The following is an 18,949-nucleotide window of genomic DNA, read 5'->3' as shown; positions in this document are numbered from 1 at the left end:
TTTTCCCTCCTCTTTATCCATCCTCTCCCTAGATTAGCTGGTTTGGCTGAATTGCAGGCAGTGCTGGAGGGTCTTCAGGTTGCAGGCAATGTTAGAACCCAAGGTATTCCCAAGTCTTGTAAGATAAAAACTAAATATACTTCTTGAATCAAAGTAAAAGTTATTTAAACAATCTTTACCAACTTTTTCATTATGTACTCCCCTTCCCTATGGAAAATCATATGTGACTTAACCAAAATGTAAAACAAATATACCAAAATCAAAAGTAAATTTCTCCCTAAAGAAACAGCTATATGATATAAAATATATATTATATTCATTTATAATGAATATTGTAATGTATATTGTAAGATATAAAATATATATCCACAGCATATGAATATATGCTAAGAAATAGACTTTATAATGTGAGGCTGAACTTTGATTGGGCACTGGTCATTATAATACATTTTTCTTTTTTGGAGATGAGGTCAAGGTCTTACTGTGTACAGGAGGCTGACTTTGAGGGTGCCACTCTCCTGCTTCAGCCTTCTGACTATTGGGACTGTAGCTCTGCATCCTGTGCTCCAGGATTTTGTTAAGTCTAGATTAAGTTCTAATGTCTAAGAATCTTTTTTTAACCTTCCCAGACTGGTGCTTGTCGTTGGAGCAGACTTCTTCCCCTATCCTTAAGGAATGCATGTTTTAGAATAAAGGGAGAACATATTGTATGTTACACCATCCACATTTTTTTTTACTAGTTTCTATATAGATAAGTAATACATAAAGACAATATTACATACAGAACTCATTTTGAAAATCAGAACTTGTGGCGACTTTATTCAGCAGTTTATTCATCAGTTTAGACCTGGTAATGACGGTGAGCATGGCTAGGGCGGAACTGGATTCAGGCACCAGTTTCACTACCCGTCGATTACTGAGTATTGATAGCTCCTGCCAGCCTTGGATCTCTCATTCAGGAAAACAGCTGCCAGTTTCACAAGCGGTTGTTAAAGATTAAGAGCAAGAATATACTGCCAGTGGGTCTCGGTCACAAACACACTCGTGAAACTAGTCAGAGGGTGGAGAATAAATGACAATACGGTGTTCTGATCCTAAACAGTGCACCTTTGTCACCTCTGCCCCCGGGTTCAGAGAACGTTCCAGAGGAGGAGCTGGAGAGAATGTAAGCCAGAAGCTGGGAGGGAGGACTGAGAGATAGTTCTCTAGACTGGGCGTCCCATGGCACGCATGAACTCACCGCAACTCTGTTTACCTGCTCAGGACGCTCCGAACACCGGCCATCATTTCTTCATACCTAGGGGAGGAGCTCATGAGGCCCCACCCTTCTTAATATTTATGAGTAAAAAAGTAAGGGGGGCTTCTGGGAAGAAGGGTTTCAGCAGGAGTGAGGGACGAAAGAGGGTTATGGGTGGTCCAAATGCCTGAAATTCAGTACGCTCATGTATGATATTGTCGGGATGTGTATAAAGCGAACATGCCCCCCAATGCGAGCACCACGGGGCCAGTGGCTATTCTAGCACAGCTGACGGAGACTTCTTAGAATGAAGAGGACTGAAGGCTCAGCATGAGCCGTCTGGTTTACTTTCCCAGCCTTGCATCGTTCTTTAGCTTCTGACTCACCATCTTTTCAATAGTGTGATCACCCCTGCAGGACAACAATTTTTCCTCACTCAGCATCACAGCTTGGGGAAGCCTTCCCTTAGTTCCCCAAGCGCTTGGTGCTCGTGGCGCCCCATGGCGCGTCCTGTCCTCGTTGAGGGGAGATAGCAAACAATGTTCGCTTATCAGGGATACTCTCCTCTGTCCTCTCAGAAGAGGGTTTGTAAAGACCCACGTTTGCACATGCTAGCCCAGCACCTATCCTGGAAAAATGTTCTTGAAGCCTGGTACAGCACATACTCAGTGTAAATGCTCACAAGTGACAAACAGGGACCAGAGCCCAGCTGGGCAGATCTGGCATCAGCCAAGGATTGAAATTTTGAGTCACAGATTCTGTGACCTCTTCTACTTGGGCTATGTTCAGTGCGCATGCCCAGCCAGTTTGCTTCCAGAACTTAGCTCCCAACGCTCACTCTACGTGTGTAGCTGCTGGGGCTGCCTGCACTGATCTGCTGAAGAAGAGAAGCACTTTAGGGAGGAAAGGTAGTGTGCACCCTGGGCTCTCCTCTCTATCATCATTGTCCCGCAGCCTCCTGACCCAAGGAGGCTATTTTTCCCGGGGAAGCAGAATAGAGGCTCAACCCAGTGGAGCCGGGAACCGGTGCGCGGCTTTCACAGGAGGCTTGGCGAGGGTGGGGGGGAGCAATGGCTCCAGAAGCCCAGCTCATGGTGTGGAGGCTGCGGGGCTCCGGAATACCTCTTGGGGGTGGCTGAGATGACCTAGAGGAAGACCCATTGGGCAGGAGATGGTTTCGAGGTCAGCTGGAGCCCCTAAGGTGCTGAGCCCCTGAGCCCCAGAGCTCCCAGAGCTGTGAACCCTGAACCCCAGAACCGTGGAGCCCCTGAGCCCCTGAACCCCGGGCTCCCTGCTGCCTGCAAGGTCTCCTTGCTCCTGTAACAGCTAAGTGGAGCTTCCTAAGCAGCAGGAGTATCCTCCCAGGTTAAGGCTCCTGAGATCAGCCTCGGCCCTTAGGCATGACAGCTCGAGATAGACAATTTGGGTTCAGGCCTCTTAAGACATTTGCTTTACAGACTCCATTTTTGATAAGTTTCACACCAGCTTGCAGAGGAAGTGCGGTGGAGACTGGAGACAAAGAAAATAGGAAAATCCCACAGAGACCGCGTTTATGGATAGAAGGCTTTTTTACTAGAAATAGAAAGCTTGCTAAGTAAGACAGGATGTTGAGTTTCTCACAGGCCTGGGAAGAAAGCCAAGGATTATCAGGAGTGCTGAAATCAGACAGTTCTTAACTCCTCCTTGGACAACAAAAACAACAACAAAATTTTTTTTTCCCTTGAAAATTTCCATGTCAAGTGTCTCCGAGGACCTCAGTGGTGATGCAATCCCCATGAGCCAGGCTCAGGCAGGCACAGCAGGCTTGTTGGCCCTTACACATGAGCTGTCTGGCCTCCCCTTCCTCCTGTTTTATTACGGAATTGTGTAGATCTGTTTAAATGGGTTAACAGTGTGACTGTATAGTTAAGTCACGAGGCTTCCTTTAGATGTCAGAGGGAAGTTTCTCTCAAATCGAAACTCCTGTGCTCCTTTTAATTTGTCACTGCATGGACTTCCCCTCTCTTCACCAATTTTCTTCTCATATTGAAGGGTCCTGAAAGTCTCAAGCTATGACTTAGCATTCTAAATTTTCTTTTTTCCTCAGTCAGGGAGTTATTCTTTCCTTTAGGAAAAAAAAAAAAATTAAAGCAACCTTTTTGCTAATAAACCATTACTTTTGTTTATCTCAGGCCACTAACAAAAAGGAAGAAAGTCTTCCTTTATTACTCTATCTTGGCTTCTTGGTTTATGTCTAATAAAATCCCCAGGGCTGGTTAGATTTATAAATAAATAGTTTTGGGAGATAACATCTAGACATCTTTTCAAGGACAGCTGCAATCCAGTGTTGCCAACAGCACTTTTGTGCCTTTTTGGCAAGACAGTCCGCAATCTGATGACATACAATAATTGCAAAAAAGCTGCATGCAAGACTGAAGAAAATTATCCTGAAAGGGGAGGGAAAATACTTTTTTTTTCCGTTTTAAATATTCATACTTATTTTAAGATATTGACTTACAAATTTAAAAAAAATCTTCATAAGGGCTGGGTCTCAGAAGGTTTAAGAGCACTTACTGCTCTTGCTGACCCAGGCTGGTTCCCAGCACCCATATAGCAGCTACCAATCGTCTGTAACTCCATTCCCAGAGGATCTGTCACCCTCTTCTGGCCACTCAGTGCTGCAAACAGGTGATGCACAGACACAACCTGCACACAGAATACTCATACACATAAAATTATATAAATCTAAAAACAAACAAACAAAACAAAACCAACCACAAGCAGGATGAAACAATCAAAAAAGCAAAAAACCCTTAAGGAAAAAAAATTCCATTTTATTAATTTATTACTACTCCTAATTCCTGCTTCTCCACCTCTTCTTCTTGTTCACTGTCCTTGTCTTCTTTGTCGTTGTCATCTTCTTCATCTTCATCTTCTTGACCGGATCTCTGATGGCCCAGGCTGACCTAATTTTTTCTGTGTAATGGAGGATGACCTTGAACTCCTGAGATTCACCCTGAGTCCTGGGATTACAGGAGTGGGTGTTTCCATGCTGGAAAACTCCACATTCACAAATGCTTTATTTACTGTTTTATCACTCACTCCAGTTGATCAATAAATTTTGTTATGATTCTAAATTCTAAGGACACAGATATTTTTGCCCACAGGAGTTTGTCATTTCTTTGGGGGCAAACCAACAACAGAAAAATAATTTTCTGTAACATTTTGATTCTTGCCGGAAAGAGAAGGGTAATTTTGTAATAACACTTACTGATAACGTGCATGTGTCCGTCCCTCGGGTCTTCTGTTTATTTGTATTTACTATGCAAAAAAAAAATTGGCGCGTGGGATTATTTCCAGTTGTGGGTGTGTCTATTTGTAAGTATGTGTGTGCATATTCATGTGTATATAGGCGTATATACGTGTAGAATTGAACTCGGGTCCTCATGTGTAAGTGGCAAATACTTTACCGACTGAGCTATTGTCCCAGCCCCCCGTTTTGTATCATTTTACATTTTTAGCTCGTCTTGGTTTAATATTTACACAATCTACCTTTTCAAGATAAGTCATCAAGTAGGGTGCTAGGAGCACTCTTTTTCATCCTTGGTGGATATATTTCCAAACCTTTAGTGGAAGCCTGAAGCCGCAGATAATCCCAAGCCCTGTGTATGTTTATGTCTAGTCGATTTTTTCTATCTGTGCACACCTATGGCAAGGTTTGCTTTGTAAAAGGTTACAGCTGTATAACAGTATACTCTGGTGAGAGGTCTGTGAAACCGATGTCTCTTTCTCTCCCAAAATAGCTTATCAACACCCTTGTAGTCACTGGGTGTTTGAACCCTTGGAAAGTGAAACTGGGAATAAGAGGGGACCATGCCGTTAACATTGTAAATGCACGATTATTTTTTTCATGCTTTGACTGTGAAGCTATACCACTTGTTTGTTTGTTTGTTTTTGTTTTTTGAGTCAGGGTTTCTCTGTAGCTATACCACTTTTAGTTAAGGCAGCTGCTCTTTATTTTATTGCCTTCCTTTCATGATTATTTTTCTTGTGCAATTCATGTTAGGAGCTAGATTATGCTCCCCAAATCCTTTTGTTGAAGATGTGCCAGCTGGCACTCTCAGAATGTGGTTATATGTAAAGACAAGGTCCTCGTAGAGCTAATTTTGAGGTCCCAAAGGTCTTGCTGGAAGCCATACAGTAGATTTATTAGGTATTAGCTAGAAACGTCTTTTTTGTCTTCTTTCGCTTTGTTTTGTTTTTCAAGACAGGGTTTCTCTGTGTAGCCCTGGCTGCTCTGGAAATGGCTCTGTAGACCAGGCTGTCCTCGAACTCAGAGAACTCTGCATCTGCCTCCAGAGTACTGGCACTGAAGGCGTGTACCACTACTGCCAGCAGCTGGAAATGTCCAGTCACTTGTCTTAAACATGCTTAGAGAGCTAAAGGAAGCCAGTGCAAAGAATAACAACAACGACAAAAACAAATCAGGCTATCAATAAAGAGGTGGAGATAATTATAAAAAGGAACTAAAAACTTTGGGATCTGAAAAAATTAAAAAACCTGAAACTTGCCTGTAGGCTAGGCTGGCTGAGGTTTCTCTGTCTCCATCTCACCAGCATGGTGACAGTACAATGCAGTGGTAGGGGTCGTGGCTAGCATCGGCATGCATGAGGCCCCAGGGTCAGCCGCGGACACCACACAAAAATCAAACGAAACATCCCTAGAGGTCTTCAACAGCCGAGAGGTCTTCTGATTTGAGAAATCAGAAGGAAAATCACCATCATATCTGAAGATAAGCTCATGAACATTTTTGATCCCGAGGACAGAAAGAAAATAACAGAGAGTCCAAAGACACTCTATGACACCTTCAAGTCGACCTGTGCCTCCTTAATGTGAGCTTCGGAAGGAGAAAGGGGCAGAGTAAGACCTCCGCTACCCGAACAGGAAAACCCATTGTGTTCTGTGGTGGCAGTTTTGGTTGTCAGTTGAGTTGACCACATCTGGAATAAACTAAAACCCCAAAGGCTGAACACACCTGTGAGGGACTTCTGCTTCACCGAATCATCTGAAGTGGGGAGATCCACTTCTCATCCAGATCTTTCGAGGTGGGAAAGAGCCCCCTGGCTTTGGGCCACACCTTCGGCTGGCAGACTGGATAAAGGACAGGAAGGAAGGAAGCGCCCCTCCTTCCCTGCTTGATCTTGGCCTTGCTGGCAAGCCCATTCCCTCACTGACCTTAGAGCCTGCTTTGGGATTCCACCTTGTTCTGAAGACCAGCTGAGACATACAACCTTGTGGACTGGACAACTATGGGATTTTTGGACCTAAGTTTAGCTGTCATTGTTGGACTAGCTGAACAGCAAGTCCACACACACACACACACACACACACACACACACACACACACACGGGATATGTGTATATATATATATTCATTCTGTAAGTTTTTTTACTCTACAGAACTATAACTGATACATGCTCCAAACAAGACGAATCCATATAGAGATACCCGTAGCCAAGTGGTCAAAAATCTGTGGGCAGAGGATCGTGGGCAGAGGATATTGAAATCAGAGGCTGGGGGACATAGCATGCTTGTACAGAGCTTTTCTCTTCATCAATCATGTGCCGAACACCGCCGACACAAGCGTTTTGCCAGGCCACTCAGGTGGTGTCCCTCGCCCATCCTTAGTGAGAGTAGCTGTGGGATGGGCAGGGACATCTTGAGTTCCCTGAGGCTTGGCATGTAAAGTGTCCTGAAGCAGGTTCAGGTTGCAGCCGCAGCAGATCCTCTAGAGCTGCTGTGAAGCGTTCAAAGCTGCAGGACATCCCAGTGATTGTTTCATTTGATCGCCAAAGACTGGTTGACAGCTCTTTGCACAAGGCGGCTGGGCACAAGGGAATGATCCGTCAGCAGCAGTCAAGTGGCTCGCTGGCCTCATTGCTTTTTACTTCAGTGGTAAATTTTAATTTTTAGTAATTTGGCTAGATGTAGACCTGACGTCACAGTTGCACTTTCTATAGTTTCCTCCGTAATTAGAGTTTTGATTTAGCTTGTGTTTGACATGCCACAATACAGGAGGGCTGCTTCAGTGTCTGAGGATGCATGACTTGGGATTTGTACTTTTTTTTTTTTTAATTTTCTCTCAGCTTTTTCTTTCTTTCCACATTAAGTGATGGTTTTCCTTAGTCCCAGAGGTGTGTCGTTGCTTCCAGAAGCCTGCAGGTTTAACAGTAAGGATGAGCCTGCGATGCTTGCCCTGCGGACAACTCACCCTTCTGTATGTTCCCTAAGGAGTTTCTCTCTGAGGTCCATTATTGTGAACAGATAAGTGCTTCCGGGCCCTCCTGCTTTGTCAGGCCACAGCCTCGACCTTTCCTGAACAGTGCCCACCCCTTTTCACCTTGCTCCCTGGAGCGTTGCTCCCAAGTTGTGCTCAGTGTCAGTACGGGAATGACAAGATGGAGCCACATGTGCTGTGTTCATGTGTACTGACGCCAGTCTCTGGAAGGCATGCGTTCTTCAGGGATCTCTGTCCATCGCTACATATACTTAGTATGTGTAGCATAGCCTCAGAGTGGCCACCGTGTCACCAGGCGATAGCAGTTTTCCACCCCTGGTCTAATACCATGCAGGCGGGCTAGTACAGCCTGCAGCCACCAAACTACCCCAATGTAGCTCCGAATCGCATTTTCAGTCCCTGTTGCTTGATTCCCGGCACCAACTGTGCGTTGTTTTCTATGTGTGTGTCTTATGACGTCCATGTGGCATAAAATGCGAACTGCGGTGTCAATGGCAGGCACACCAAACACAGAAAGGCTTCCGTGGCTTCATTTGTGTGTGTCTGCCCCACGCTGGTTCTGACGGCACCTGCGCCTGCAGCTGTACATTTCCTTTCTTCCAGACTAAGCAGATGTGTGCATCACTGTATACACTTTCCTGTACTGAAATTCACTTTTCTCTGTCTGTCAGATACAAATGCATGCCTCAGAGTCCAGATCTGCCATCACATTCCCAGGAAAGGTGTTTCTCTGGTTTTCTCTATTTTCTTTGTTCACTTTTTTTTTTTAAGTCCACAGAATAGAGATTGACAGTTGTCTCTGTTTAACAACTGAACTGTAAGTTACAGCTATTTCCCATGCCCTGGTCTATAGCAGGCAGAAATGTTTGTTGAATGCACACCTTGCTTTTGGACAGAGAGAAGCTGAGAGTTCTCCACACACCTCTCTGAAGCGTGTTTACCAGCAAATGCCAAGGCAGGTGCTGTGGTCTGGATGAGCTTCTCTTAAAGTTCAACCATTAGCTTACCACTATGACAGGCTTCAAAGCTGAGGCCTTGAACTTGGAGATGTAGTTTAGGGAAAGGTCCTGTACCTATCTTGCAAGGGGCCTTGACTGCTTAGCATCCCAAGGAAAGAAAATAAAATACCACTACCACCCAGAAAAAAAGGAAAAAGAAGGTTAGGGCCTTTACAAATAGGAATTGGGATAAGAGGGCTTTTTCTGCTGCATTGAGCATTGAGGTGTCCTTTGTAAAGGTTTTGCTTTTGTCAGAAGCTTTGCACATGCTAGATAGCTCTAAAGGGTTCAGCACAGGGCTCTTCTCTCTTGCCCTTCTGCCACTCAAGGAAGCAGGAGGAAGGCCCTCGAAATTTGGGCATACAGATCCGAGCATCCCAGCTTCCAGAACTTCGGGAGAGAAATTTTGCTCTTCATAGGTAACCGATTCTTATATATTTTGTTGTAGCAGCACCAAGCACTAAGATGACAGTGGCTTTTTCTACAGATATAGTGGACCAAGAAGAACAGGAAAATGAAGCCAGGAGAAAGGACTTCTGACTTGTCGCTGTTTACTGTGATGTAGTTAAGACTTCTGTGGGGATGGCCATGAGGCATTCTTTTATTATATACCAGAATGTGGTAACGCTCTTGTTCTTCCATTTTGCTACGTAAAGTTGCTTGATGCCCTCACCTCAAAAGTGACAATGTTCCAGTGTTCATTGGTTTTACTTTTTAACTTTTTTTTAAAAAAGATGTTTTTGTTTTTGGTTTTATGTGTATGTCTTACCTGCTTGTATGTCTGGGTACCACTGTGTGTAATGCCTGAGGAGGCCAGAAGAGGGTCCCGCCTTCCTGGGAACTGGAGTTATTGATAATTTTTAACTGCCATGTAGGTGGTGGGAACCAAACCTGGTCCTCTGGAAGAGCAGGCAGCCCTCACCAGCACCTAACCATCTCTCCAGTCCCTGTTTTGACTTTTTTTAGTATAGAATATGCCGGGGGTGGGGGTGGGAAGAAAGGGAAGGGAGGGAAGGAGAAGGAGAAAGACAGGATGGGAGAGAGAGAGGAGATTGGAGGTACAGATTAGATTACAAGCTGTCATGTACCTCCCACAAGGCGGGTTAGAATTTCACCAGTCCAGAGCCCTGGTGTCTCTTCTCTCTTCAGAATTACATACTTTAAGTAAGCCCTATCTTTGTCTCTGTTTTTATTGTTACCCAACTAAAATGTTACATTTGCTTTGCTTAAGACTTTTTAGAAGTCTGGATGTGGTGGTCCAGGCATGTAATCTCTAGCCACTTGAGAACCTGAGGCCTGAGGCAGGACAAGCTCAAGGACCTGGGCTACATTGTGAGTCTGAGGTCCACCTGGGGAACTTGCGTTTCAGAATGAAATGTGAAGGGCCAAGCATGTAGCTCAGTGGGAGAGGGCTTGCCTGCCATGCACAAGGCTCTGTGTTTGATCCTTGGTGTAACCACAAAAGCACACATACACACAAAAACTGCAGGAAAGGGAGCCATCTGCATGTGCTCTTCTATATCTTTCCATAGCCCTTCTGTTGCTGAAGGCAGGACCCAGAGTGTTTCCAATTTTAGGCTAATGTTCTGCCATTGAGCCATGCCCTTACCCCTATTTGTTTATTTGTTTGTTTGTTTGTTTGCTTGTTTGTTTAGAGACAACATCTCACTAAGTTGGTCAGGCTGGTCTTGAACTTTCAGTTCTCTCACCCCAGCTTCCCAAGTAGCTGTGATCACAGGTATGTGCCACCATGCCCACCAAAATTTGTGCAGGACTGTTTCTGAGAGTCACTCAATGTGCTTTATTTTCACTGATATAAAATATCTCACTGAATAAACCTCATGGACATTGAATTGTTTTCAGGTTTTTGTTATTGCTACCAATGCTGCCTTAAATAGTCATTTAAAAATCTTTATTAGCACATGTTAATTATCCATAATGGATTTCATTGCCACATTTTCATCTATTACATAATGTGTTTTGATCCTATCACCCATTACCTTTTCTTACTCCTCCTGTCCCTCCTAATCCTTTCCTCTTCCCAGCTTGTACCTTTGTGTGTAGGTGTGTGTCTGTGTTAGTTTTAATGAGCCAGTGTGTTGCATTAGAGTTGTTTAAAGAGCTGGGCACCCAGCCAGTGACTACACCACTACCTCTTGCATGGCTTGGTTCTAGAAACCTGACTATGAGGAGGAGGAAATGAAGAGAGGGAGAGATGGTTCAGCCGTTAAAGGCTAGGCTCACAACCATAAACGTAAGAAATGGTAGAAACGGAAGAAGTGACAGATACACATACACAGAAAAGCTGCGATCAGGCAGGCTGTCGTCTCTCTGAGGGAGGGCACCTGCTATGCAACCCAGAAACTCAGCAGTGTTGTTGCCTGCAGGAGGAGGAGTTGACTAGTCTCAGGGGGAAGTCTCTGCAGGTGGCAGTCTCAGGTTGCTGAGGTTACTAGTTCTTGTACACACTGGGCAATCACTTATAAACACTTGTACTGGACCAGAGGAAGGCTTCGCAAGCTCCCACGGGTCTGAGGCATGGCTGTGCCATGTCTACAATACACCTGTTCTCAAGACTTCATCCACTTCCCACACTTTACCCCTGAAGAAATACCCCTTTATCATTAGCGCCATATAACTCCCTGTGCTGGGGGCGGAGTCTCACGAGCCTTCCCAATTCCGTGACAGGGTTTTTAGGCCCAGTCTTGTGCAGATCCCATTTGTGCATATAGTGCTAGGTCCTGTGAGTCTAAGCGTGCAATGGACACATCACACTCAGAACTCAGCATCCCATGTGGCTCTCCTTCTTTCCGCTCTTACACTTTTCCTCTTTCTTGTGCAGTGTTCCCTGAGCTTTGGAGTACTCGTGCAATGGTCTGCAGTCCCCGTTCTGGCTGAGTACTTGACTTGTCACTCATCCTCGTTTGATGGAGATGAGCCTTTGTAGACGCTGCTGCTGACTGCAAAGAGCAGCTTTTCTCACTATAACTGACAGCAGCAATAGTCCACAGGTGCTGACAGTTACTAGGAAGCAAGTTGATGGACACAGCATGTCCACTTAGCAAAACCGGACATGGACAGGCCCCACCAGAACCTCCAGTATCCCCAGCCGTGGGCTTCTGACTGGGTTTCCAGTAGCAGGCAATGATTTTTCTCCTGCAGAATGGGCCTCAGATCCCATCAGAGAGCTTCTGGTTAGCCCCACCCCCACCCCCACCCCCCAAGCAGACTTGCAACCACAGCCTGAACAGGTACATCTCGCCTGTCCTTGTGTTGTCAGGGTTGTGGAATTAATGAGGTGAAGTCTAAGGATTGGAATATACATTTCCTTCATTAGAAATGAGATCGAACATCTTCCCATGTTTGGGGCTTCTGCTTTTTTCTTACTTCTGTGAAGTTCTTACTATTTTTCATCTGTTTATCTCACTTCTATTCTTTTTATCCACGAGAATTCCTTTACCATTTTCACTGGTGTGTGTGAGCTGAGGTAGGAAGCGCACATATCCTGTGGTGTAGGTTCCACCCTCACAGGTCCTGGGGATTGAACTCGGGTCTTTAGGCTTTGTGTCAGGTGCCTGCACCCCCCGAATCGTCTTGCAGACTGCTATGAGAACTCTTCGTACATTTGAGAGACCTAATAATTTATCAGCTAGCTGTGTTGCAAGCATCTTCTTAGTCACCAGTTGGACAGAGGAGGTGAAGAAGAAGTGATGATGTGGGTTGTTTGGGGAACTGAGTGGGTGATGGAACAATTAAACAAGTCTATAAACTAGAGGTGAAGACACAGGCCTGGGAAGGGAATGCAGCGATTGCAGGCTTTCCTGGGCAATATTCTGGCAGAGCTGTCTTACAGAAACGTGAATCTGGGAGTCTGTTCTGGTTCCCTTTCTGTTGCTGTGGTAAACACTCTGACCCAAAGTGACTCAAGGGAGGAGGTTTATTTAAACCCGTGTTTCCAGGGGTAGCCGTGGCAGGAAGCTGGTGCAGAAACCACGGAGGAGGCGGCTTACTGGCTGGCACCCTGGCTCGCTTCCCCTGGCTCACGCTCAGCTGGTCTGCTTCTGCAACCCAAGACCACCTGCTCAGGGTGGCCCTGCCCCAAGGGGGCTGAGCTCTGCCAGGTGGGGCATGAGTCAAGACAATCACCCACACGTGGCCACAGGCCGGTCTCATCTCCGCAGCCCCTCAGCGGAGACCCCTTCCTCCCGGCTGACTCTTGGTTGTGCTGAGCTGACAATAAAAACTAACCAGGTCAGACTCCGTGCTCATGTCATTTTCTTTCATTCCTCACCAGTGATACAGGAATCTCATATGATGGGCCTTGAGGGAGGCTGAACTTAGGAGGTGTGTGGCAATTCTCCTGACTCCTTTGTCCCCTATGCACCCCAATTTCTTGCCCGAGCCATTGAGTCCTTAAACCTCTGAAATAATTCTCAGTCACAACCCTCACGGCATTTTGTATTAGTTATTATTACTTTATTACCTTTTATTCTCTTAATATTTTCAGTACAGTACATTTTGTTTTGAAAACCATCTAACACCATTTGTGTTATGTAACATTCAAAACGCTTGTCTATGTAAACTCTAATTGCTCACTGATATGGACTTAATTATATAAGTTCTTCCATATGCAATGAAACTCATACAAAAATACAACTAGAAATTCTACTTTGTACAGTCAGTCATTAAATAATATTTACACATATGTTTCCACATGGAAATAAAAGGACTCAGATAAACTCAGAACGGAAGAGCCTTAACCCAGGGAAGGCGAGGAGGATGTGAGGAGCAGTCTCGGGTTTGGCACATAGCTGTGAGGGCAGTACCTCAGTGTAGCTTCCAATACAGAGCCAGGAGAGCCACCTCGGCTGTTTGAGCGAGGCCTCAGAACCAGCTCTTAGTAGAGTTGGGAACTCTTGTTCCTGGACTTGACTTTTGTCTCAGGATGATGAACAGTCCATCGTCCTGAGCAGGAGTAGCAGCTGATGTGACCGGCTTGGTCACCTCTCAGGAGAAACAGGAACTAGCCGTACACTGTGTAGAGGGAAGTGATGGAGAGACAGGCTCCCCGTGGTCCATTGTCACAGCACTGCAGTGAGTGGCTTCTCTCTAGTTAAGGAGCTCTTTTAGACCTATGGAGAGAGGAAACTGTATTGAGCGGAAGAGACTCTGGCTTTAGTCTGGGAACCCAAAGGTCCTTGGGCAAAAGGCCCCTTTGCTACCAGTCACTGTGGGTCACGAGGGCTGGTTTTTTTTCTCCTTCTTTCTCTCTTTGTTTCTCTCTCTCTTTTTTTTTCTTTCTTTGGAAATGGAGAAAAATTGGCAGCCTTACCCGGACAGTTATAATTGCTCCAAGGTTGAAATTACAAGTCACATCTATACACTGGGTATTTATGACCTGAGATGGCACCTCAGTGTCTGTGTAAACGGAGGGAGGAAGGGCCATGGTGGTGATGTGAGCTTAAGGCAGAGGTCCCACTACAAAGCCCAGGGCAGATGTCATTTCCAAGACTGACCTCTCCTGAAGGAGCAACAGCAAACCTACCTTTTTTGGCTAACTGCTTTCAGTAAACTCTTGATGGCCTCGGATTCTGGATTCAGACATTTCTGCTCTCCACTTTTTTTCATTGTGGCACTATAGAAATAAATAGTGAGACATTCAAATTAATGTCAGGCCAAGAAAACAGATGGACTGTGTGGGTCTACGTCTGAATTCAGGTCCCACGTGTCAGCTGTAGTCATCACAGACCCTTCACTGACCTTTCCTGATTATCATCACATACTTAACACGTGATTAACACAAGGGAAGTTATCAGCACGTGCCATCTTACTCACATGATCTCAACGCGTGGACAGGATTGACTTGCAGGAATAATTTCGAGTTTTCCTAAGGCCCTCGGCTTTACTGGACCATCATCAGTTTTGATGCACAGGCAGCGTACCGTTCTGGAGAGAGGGACCCCTGCAGGAAGAGAGCAGTAGAGCCGGGAAAGTTGGCACACTTCCAAATTTTAGGCACCTGATATAGGTGAGGTAGTCTTTAGCAGAGTCTGTTCCCATATTGTCGTTTAATCTGAGGGGAGATGCAGCCCATCCCATCATAGGGCTGAATAGATAAATATCTGGTTATCATGAAGAAGGGGGCTGCAACTTGTTTTATTATTATTATTATTATCATTATCAGTTAGGCTTAGGTAAGAGGGCTTACCTCTCTCTCCCTCCCCCTCTCCTTTCTCCTGCCTCTCCCTTCCCTCTTTCTCCATCCTCTCAAAGTTTTTCCCCTCCCTGCCTCCCCCTTTCCTCTCTTTCTTCTCTTCTTCATTCCTTTTTTTTTTTTAAAATATATTCTACTTTTCTCTAACTTGAACCAGCATGTGATTAAATTCTGCAAGCTGGAGGACTTTCTACCAGCTTCCTTCTTCTTTCTAGACTCACATCAAGAGTTCAAAATATATTGTGTTTAGAACTGAGCTCAGCTGTCTTTCTGACTTCGCTGATTAAATAGCCCTGGTGTCCCTTACCTTGAGTCCCGCTCAGACTCAGCAGGATGAGGCAGAATATGAGGACAGCACTTGGGTTCATGGTGCAGAGAGCGGAGGCTTCTGGAAGGCCGGCTCGGGATGTACCTCAGCCGAAGACTGCACCATGAAGCACTTCTGTGAAGTATTTATCTGCAAAGGGTTTCCCTCCCTGACTCTTGATTGGTTAACTTTGGAGTTGACTCAGCAAGACAGCCTTTGAGGGAAGTCCCCTGTTGTAAAACCCAGGATATTGTTTGTGTTTTTCTGACCCCTAAGTTTGGAATTTCCCTCTGTTGATTTTTAACAGTGAGTGAGTTAGGTTTCACTTTCCAAAGCATGAGCAGTTTGAGGAAACAGATGCAGTGCATTGTGGAATAAGTTTGGAAATGGCCTTCAGTCTTGTCTTTCCTCTCTTGTAAAACACAGAGTTGATATTTAACCCAGGTTCTAAACATGTTTGTTTTAAATTTTTTGTTGCATTTCCAGTATTCATTTTTGCTTTTTATTTTTGAGATATTTGTTTATTTATCTTATAAATTGTATTATAAAGTACTTGCAATAAAAAAGAAATCACACACAAAAATTAGCCAGATCCAAAGTCTATACAACTTAACAAACTTATGTATAGTTAGACAAGGCATTCAGAACAGAAGCCGTGAAGTTTCACATTCAATTTTACATGGCGTGCAGGTAATGGTCATGAGTTACAAAAGAGGATGTAAAGCAAGTCATTATTCCAGTTCTGACACTGTTGTGGATTTTTTCGTTGTTTTCTGTGTGAGTGCGTGGTAGCCGGGATCAAGGAAGAAAGCGTTTGAGGTATGGTCAACACTCTGCAGTGGGACAGCTAAGGCAGCAGAGACCTAGAACCAAGAGGAGGATGTGAGGGGTCTTTCATAGAGGTTACAATGATGTAGGGATGGGATGGGGCTAGGGAGTCTGGTTTAAAACTTGGCCTCCGAGGCCAAGAATGAAAGCTGTACCTGCAAAGTGGAGCTGCAAAACAGGAACTCTGCCACCAGAACAGGGGTGACTTGCTGCTTGGGAAAGACGAAGATTTCTAGAGTGCTAAATCTTAGGATGGTGTAGTCCAAGGACTAGGACGGAGCTAAGCTGTCAAGCTAGCAAGTCGGTAGGCAGCTGTGGAGTCTGGAAGGACAGATGGAAGGGAATGAGGCAGGGTTGACAGAAGCCAAGAGACTTCTGATGAGTTTCTTGTCATTGCTGTGACAGTGCCATGAGCCGCCTCCCCGGGCCCGCTTCTGCAGAGTGGACACTGCATTGTGGGAACAAATGACTATAAGGTTAACGCTGATTGACTGAAATAAAAGGATCTACCATGGAGAGTTCCTAGGGGAGTGTACTCTCTAAGGGGAGAAGTGCTTTGAAGACAATTGAAGAAAAGGTCAGCCTCAGATGAGCCTTAAGGGCGGTGGTGCACACCTTTTTCCAGCACTGGGGACAGAGGCAACTGGGTCTCTGAGTTGGAGGCCAGCCTGGTCTACATAGTGAGTTCCAGGACAGCTAGAGCAATGTAGAAAAGCCCTGTCTCAAACTTACACACACACACACACACACACACACACACACACACACACACACAGGAGAGTGGAGTTTACTTACAGGCTGCACATGGTGGTTCACACCTTCCGTCCTAGCACCTGGAGTTCAGTTTTGCAGGTTGAGAATACTCATTGGCCCCAGTTGGCATGCTCTTGGAGAGTTAATTATGCTAAACAAATCTGGACTGAGACACATTATTTATTATTATTAATTACTATTTTAGTTTTTTTAAAAAATAAATTTTTATTTTATGTGCATTAGTGTGAAGGTGTCAGATCCCTTGGACCTGGGGTTACAGAGAGTTGCGAGCTGCCATGTGGGTGCTGAGATCTGAACCCAGGTCCTTTGAAAGAGCAGACAGCGCTCTTAACCACTGAGCCATCTCTCCAGCCCTACTATTTCGGTTTTTCAAGACAGGGTCTTACTATGTAGTCCTGGCTGTCCTAGAACTTGTTATGTAGATCCGGTTGGCCTTGAACTCAGAGATCCACCCACGTGCCTCTGCCTCCTAGTGCTGGAATTAAAGGCCTGTGCCACCATGCCCACCCTAAGATGCAAACTAAAAAGTTTATTCCTTGCTGTGGAGGGCCTTTCCAGGACTGGGATGGCTGGTTGAGGTGGGTATCCAGGTCGCTGGTTCCAGGATTGGGGTGTCTGGGAATGTTAATTAGGAATCTGTTGTGCCTGGTGATGCTAGAAACACAACAAAGATTCCTGCTCTTGCTTTGCATGGGAGCCTGCACAGGACATCAAATTGTAACCCACATGGGAACTCACTTGAGAACAGGTGTGATTTGTACACCAGCAGCGAACCTGCTGCTAACGTTACAGCCATGGTCAACCTACATGGAGTGTTTGAATGAGAATTAAAACAAACAAACAAACAGGAAAGTGACCTTTAAAATTTATTTTTCTTTCAAAAATTCTCAAGGCTTTTGGTACATTCACTTTGTTAGCTTTCACTGTTCCAGGCTGGCATTGAAAGAGAGAGTTGAAGAACTCAGTTTCAGTTTCCAGTTTTCACTTCATCGATTTGGCTTCTGCGTCTGTAATCTTGGCGTCAGTCCAGAGAAATAAAACACAATAAAAACAGCCTGTTCTTAAATGCCTGTGAGCACAACCCCGCTTCCACCTCCCCCCAAAAAAAGGCTTTCTGAGAAACTAAAGCACTTAGAAGAAGCACAGAACCGGACGGAGGCTTGGAAGGTTTGTGGATGGGATTCCCCTGCAGGGCACTGCTCCGTTCCGGTGTCTGCAGCTTCCCCTTCGAGGTTCTGCTTGGCGCTCGCTGGGTGGACTGCTCAGGAGTGCTTCCCAGTGACTCACAGATCTCTTCATTCGCTGGCAGCGGGAGCCAGGGCGAAGGAAAGGCCGACCCAGGGGTGGCAGATGCAGTCGTGTTTGGGAGGGCTGAGAATAAGCTTTGAGCAGCTCATGACAGTGCTTCTCAACCTGTGGGTGGCGATTCCCGGGGTCACATATCAGATGCTTACATAACGGCGGCCAAATCACAGTGATGAAGCAGCAACGAAAAAATTTTATGGTTGGTGGTCACCATAATACAGCGTGAGGAACTGTATTAAAGAGTCACAGCATTGGGAAGGTTGAGAACCACCGTTCTATTCTCTTCAGAGACAGGGTTTCTCTGTGTCGACTTGGCTGTCCTGGATTGGCACTGTAGACTAGGATGACCTTGAACTCACAGGAATCCACCTGCCTCTGCCTCCCGAGTGCTGAGATTAAAGGTGGTGCGCCACTCCCTGACTTTGAGACACACTGTTTCAGACCATACAGTGATTAGATTTTGTTTTGTACTGGGGATCCAAACCAGAACCTTAGCCACGCCAGGCAAGGGCTCTACCACTGAGCTATGTCATAACCCAGGTTGGTGTTTTTTTTTTTTTTTTTTTTTTTTTTTTTTTTTTTTTTTTTTTTTTTTGGCTTTGGGGAATTCCCTGGCTGTGCAGATAGATGCATGGGTTAGGGATAGAAGTTTATGCATCGTTAACTTAAATGGCAATCCTATTGCACACCAGAGGTCCAGTAAAAATCAATGCTGGGTAAGGCAGCACAGGTCTGTAATTGTGCACTGGATGGCTGAGGAAGGCAGACCACTGGGAAATTGAAGTCAACTAGGGCACATAATGAGTTCTAGGCCAGCCTGAGCTTCATAAAGAGATCATGCCTCAGAAACAACAGACAATAATAATAATAATAATAATAATAATAATAATAATATAACAATAGAATAATAATAATATTATTATTTACCAAAAGGCTCTTATTTCAGGGAAACTGCAAAAGTAATGTTTTATTTAGATTCCTGGTCAAGGAAAATGCATCCTAGTCATG

The 18,949-nt window shown here is 45.1% G+C and overlaps 2 protein-coding genes across 5 annotated transcripts in view; one reads left to right on the top strand and one right to left on the bottom strand.

Moving 5' to 3' along the window:
• Art3 (ADP-ribosyltransferase 3 (inactive)) overlaps positions 1-18,949 on the top strand; it is an 89,164-nt gene that overhangs the window by 11,122 nt on the left and 59,093 nt on the right. For 3 of the 4 annotated variants that reach the window (XM_055595787.1, XM_055595777.1, XM_055595750.1), the window contains exon 1: positions 2,063-2,145. The exons of the other annotated variant lie outside the window; for it this stretch is intronic. The gene's annotated coding sequence lies outside the window, so the exon portion shown is untranslated. Of the gene's footprint in view, positions 1-2,062; positions 2,146-18,949 lie in introns of those variants that run through there. 4 annotated transcript variants of the gene reach the window in all.
• Positions 12,840-15,140, bottom strand: Cxcl10 (C-X-C motif chemokine ligand 10). The gene is made up of 4 exons (XM_055595811.1): positions 15,035-15,140; positions 14,349-14,475; positions 14,059-14,148; positions 12,840-13,645 (listed from the first exon to the last, which is right to left on the bottom strand). Exons 1-4 carry the CDS (start codon positions 15,093-15,095, stop codon positions 13,627-13,629), a joined length of 297 nt encoding a protein of 98 aa, XP_055451786.1. The 5' UTR covers positions 15,096-15,140; the 3' UTR covers positions 12,840-13,626.

Source organism: Psammomys obesus, unplaced genomic scaffold, assembly GCF_907164565.1.
Source record: "Psammomys obesus unplaced genomic scaffold, mPsaObe1.curated_primary_1811, whole genome shotgun sequence".
Classification (NCBI taxonomy): domain Eukaryota; kingdom Metazoa; phylum Chordata; class Mammalia; order Rodentia; family Muridae; genus Psammomys; species Psammomys obesus.
The sequence above is the reverse complement of the archived record's forward strand: the minus strand, read 5'-3'. Positions and strand labels throughout refer to the sequence as shown.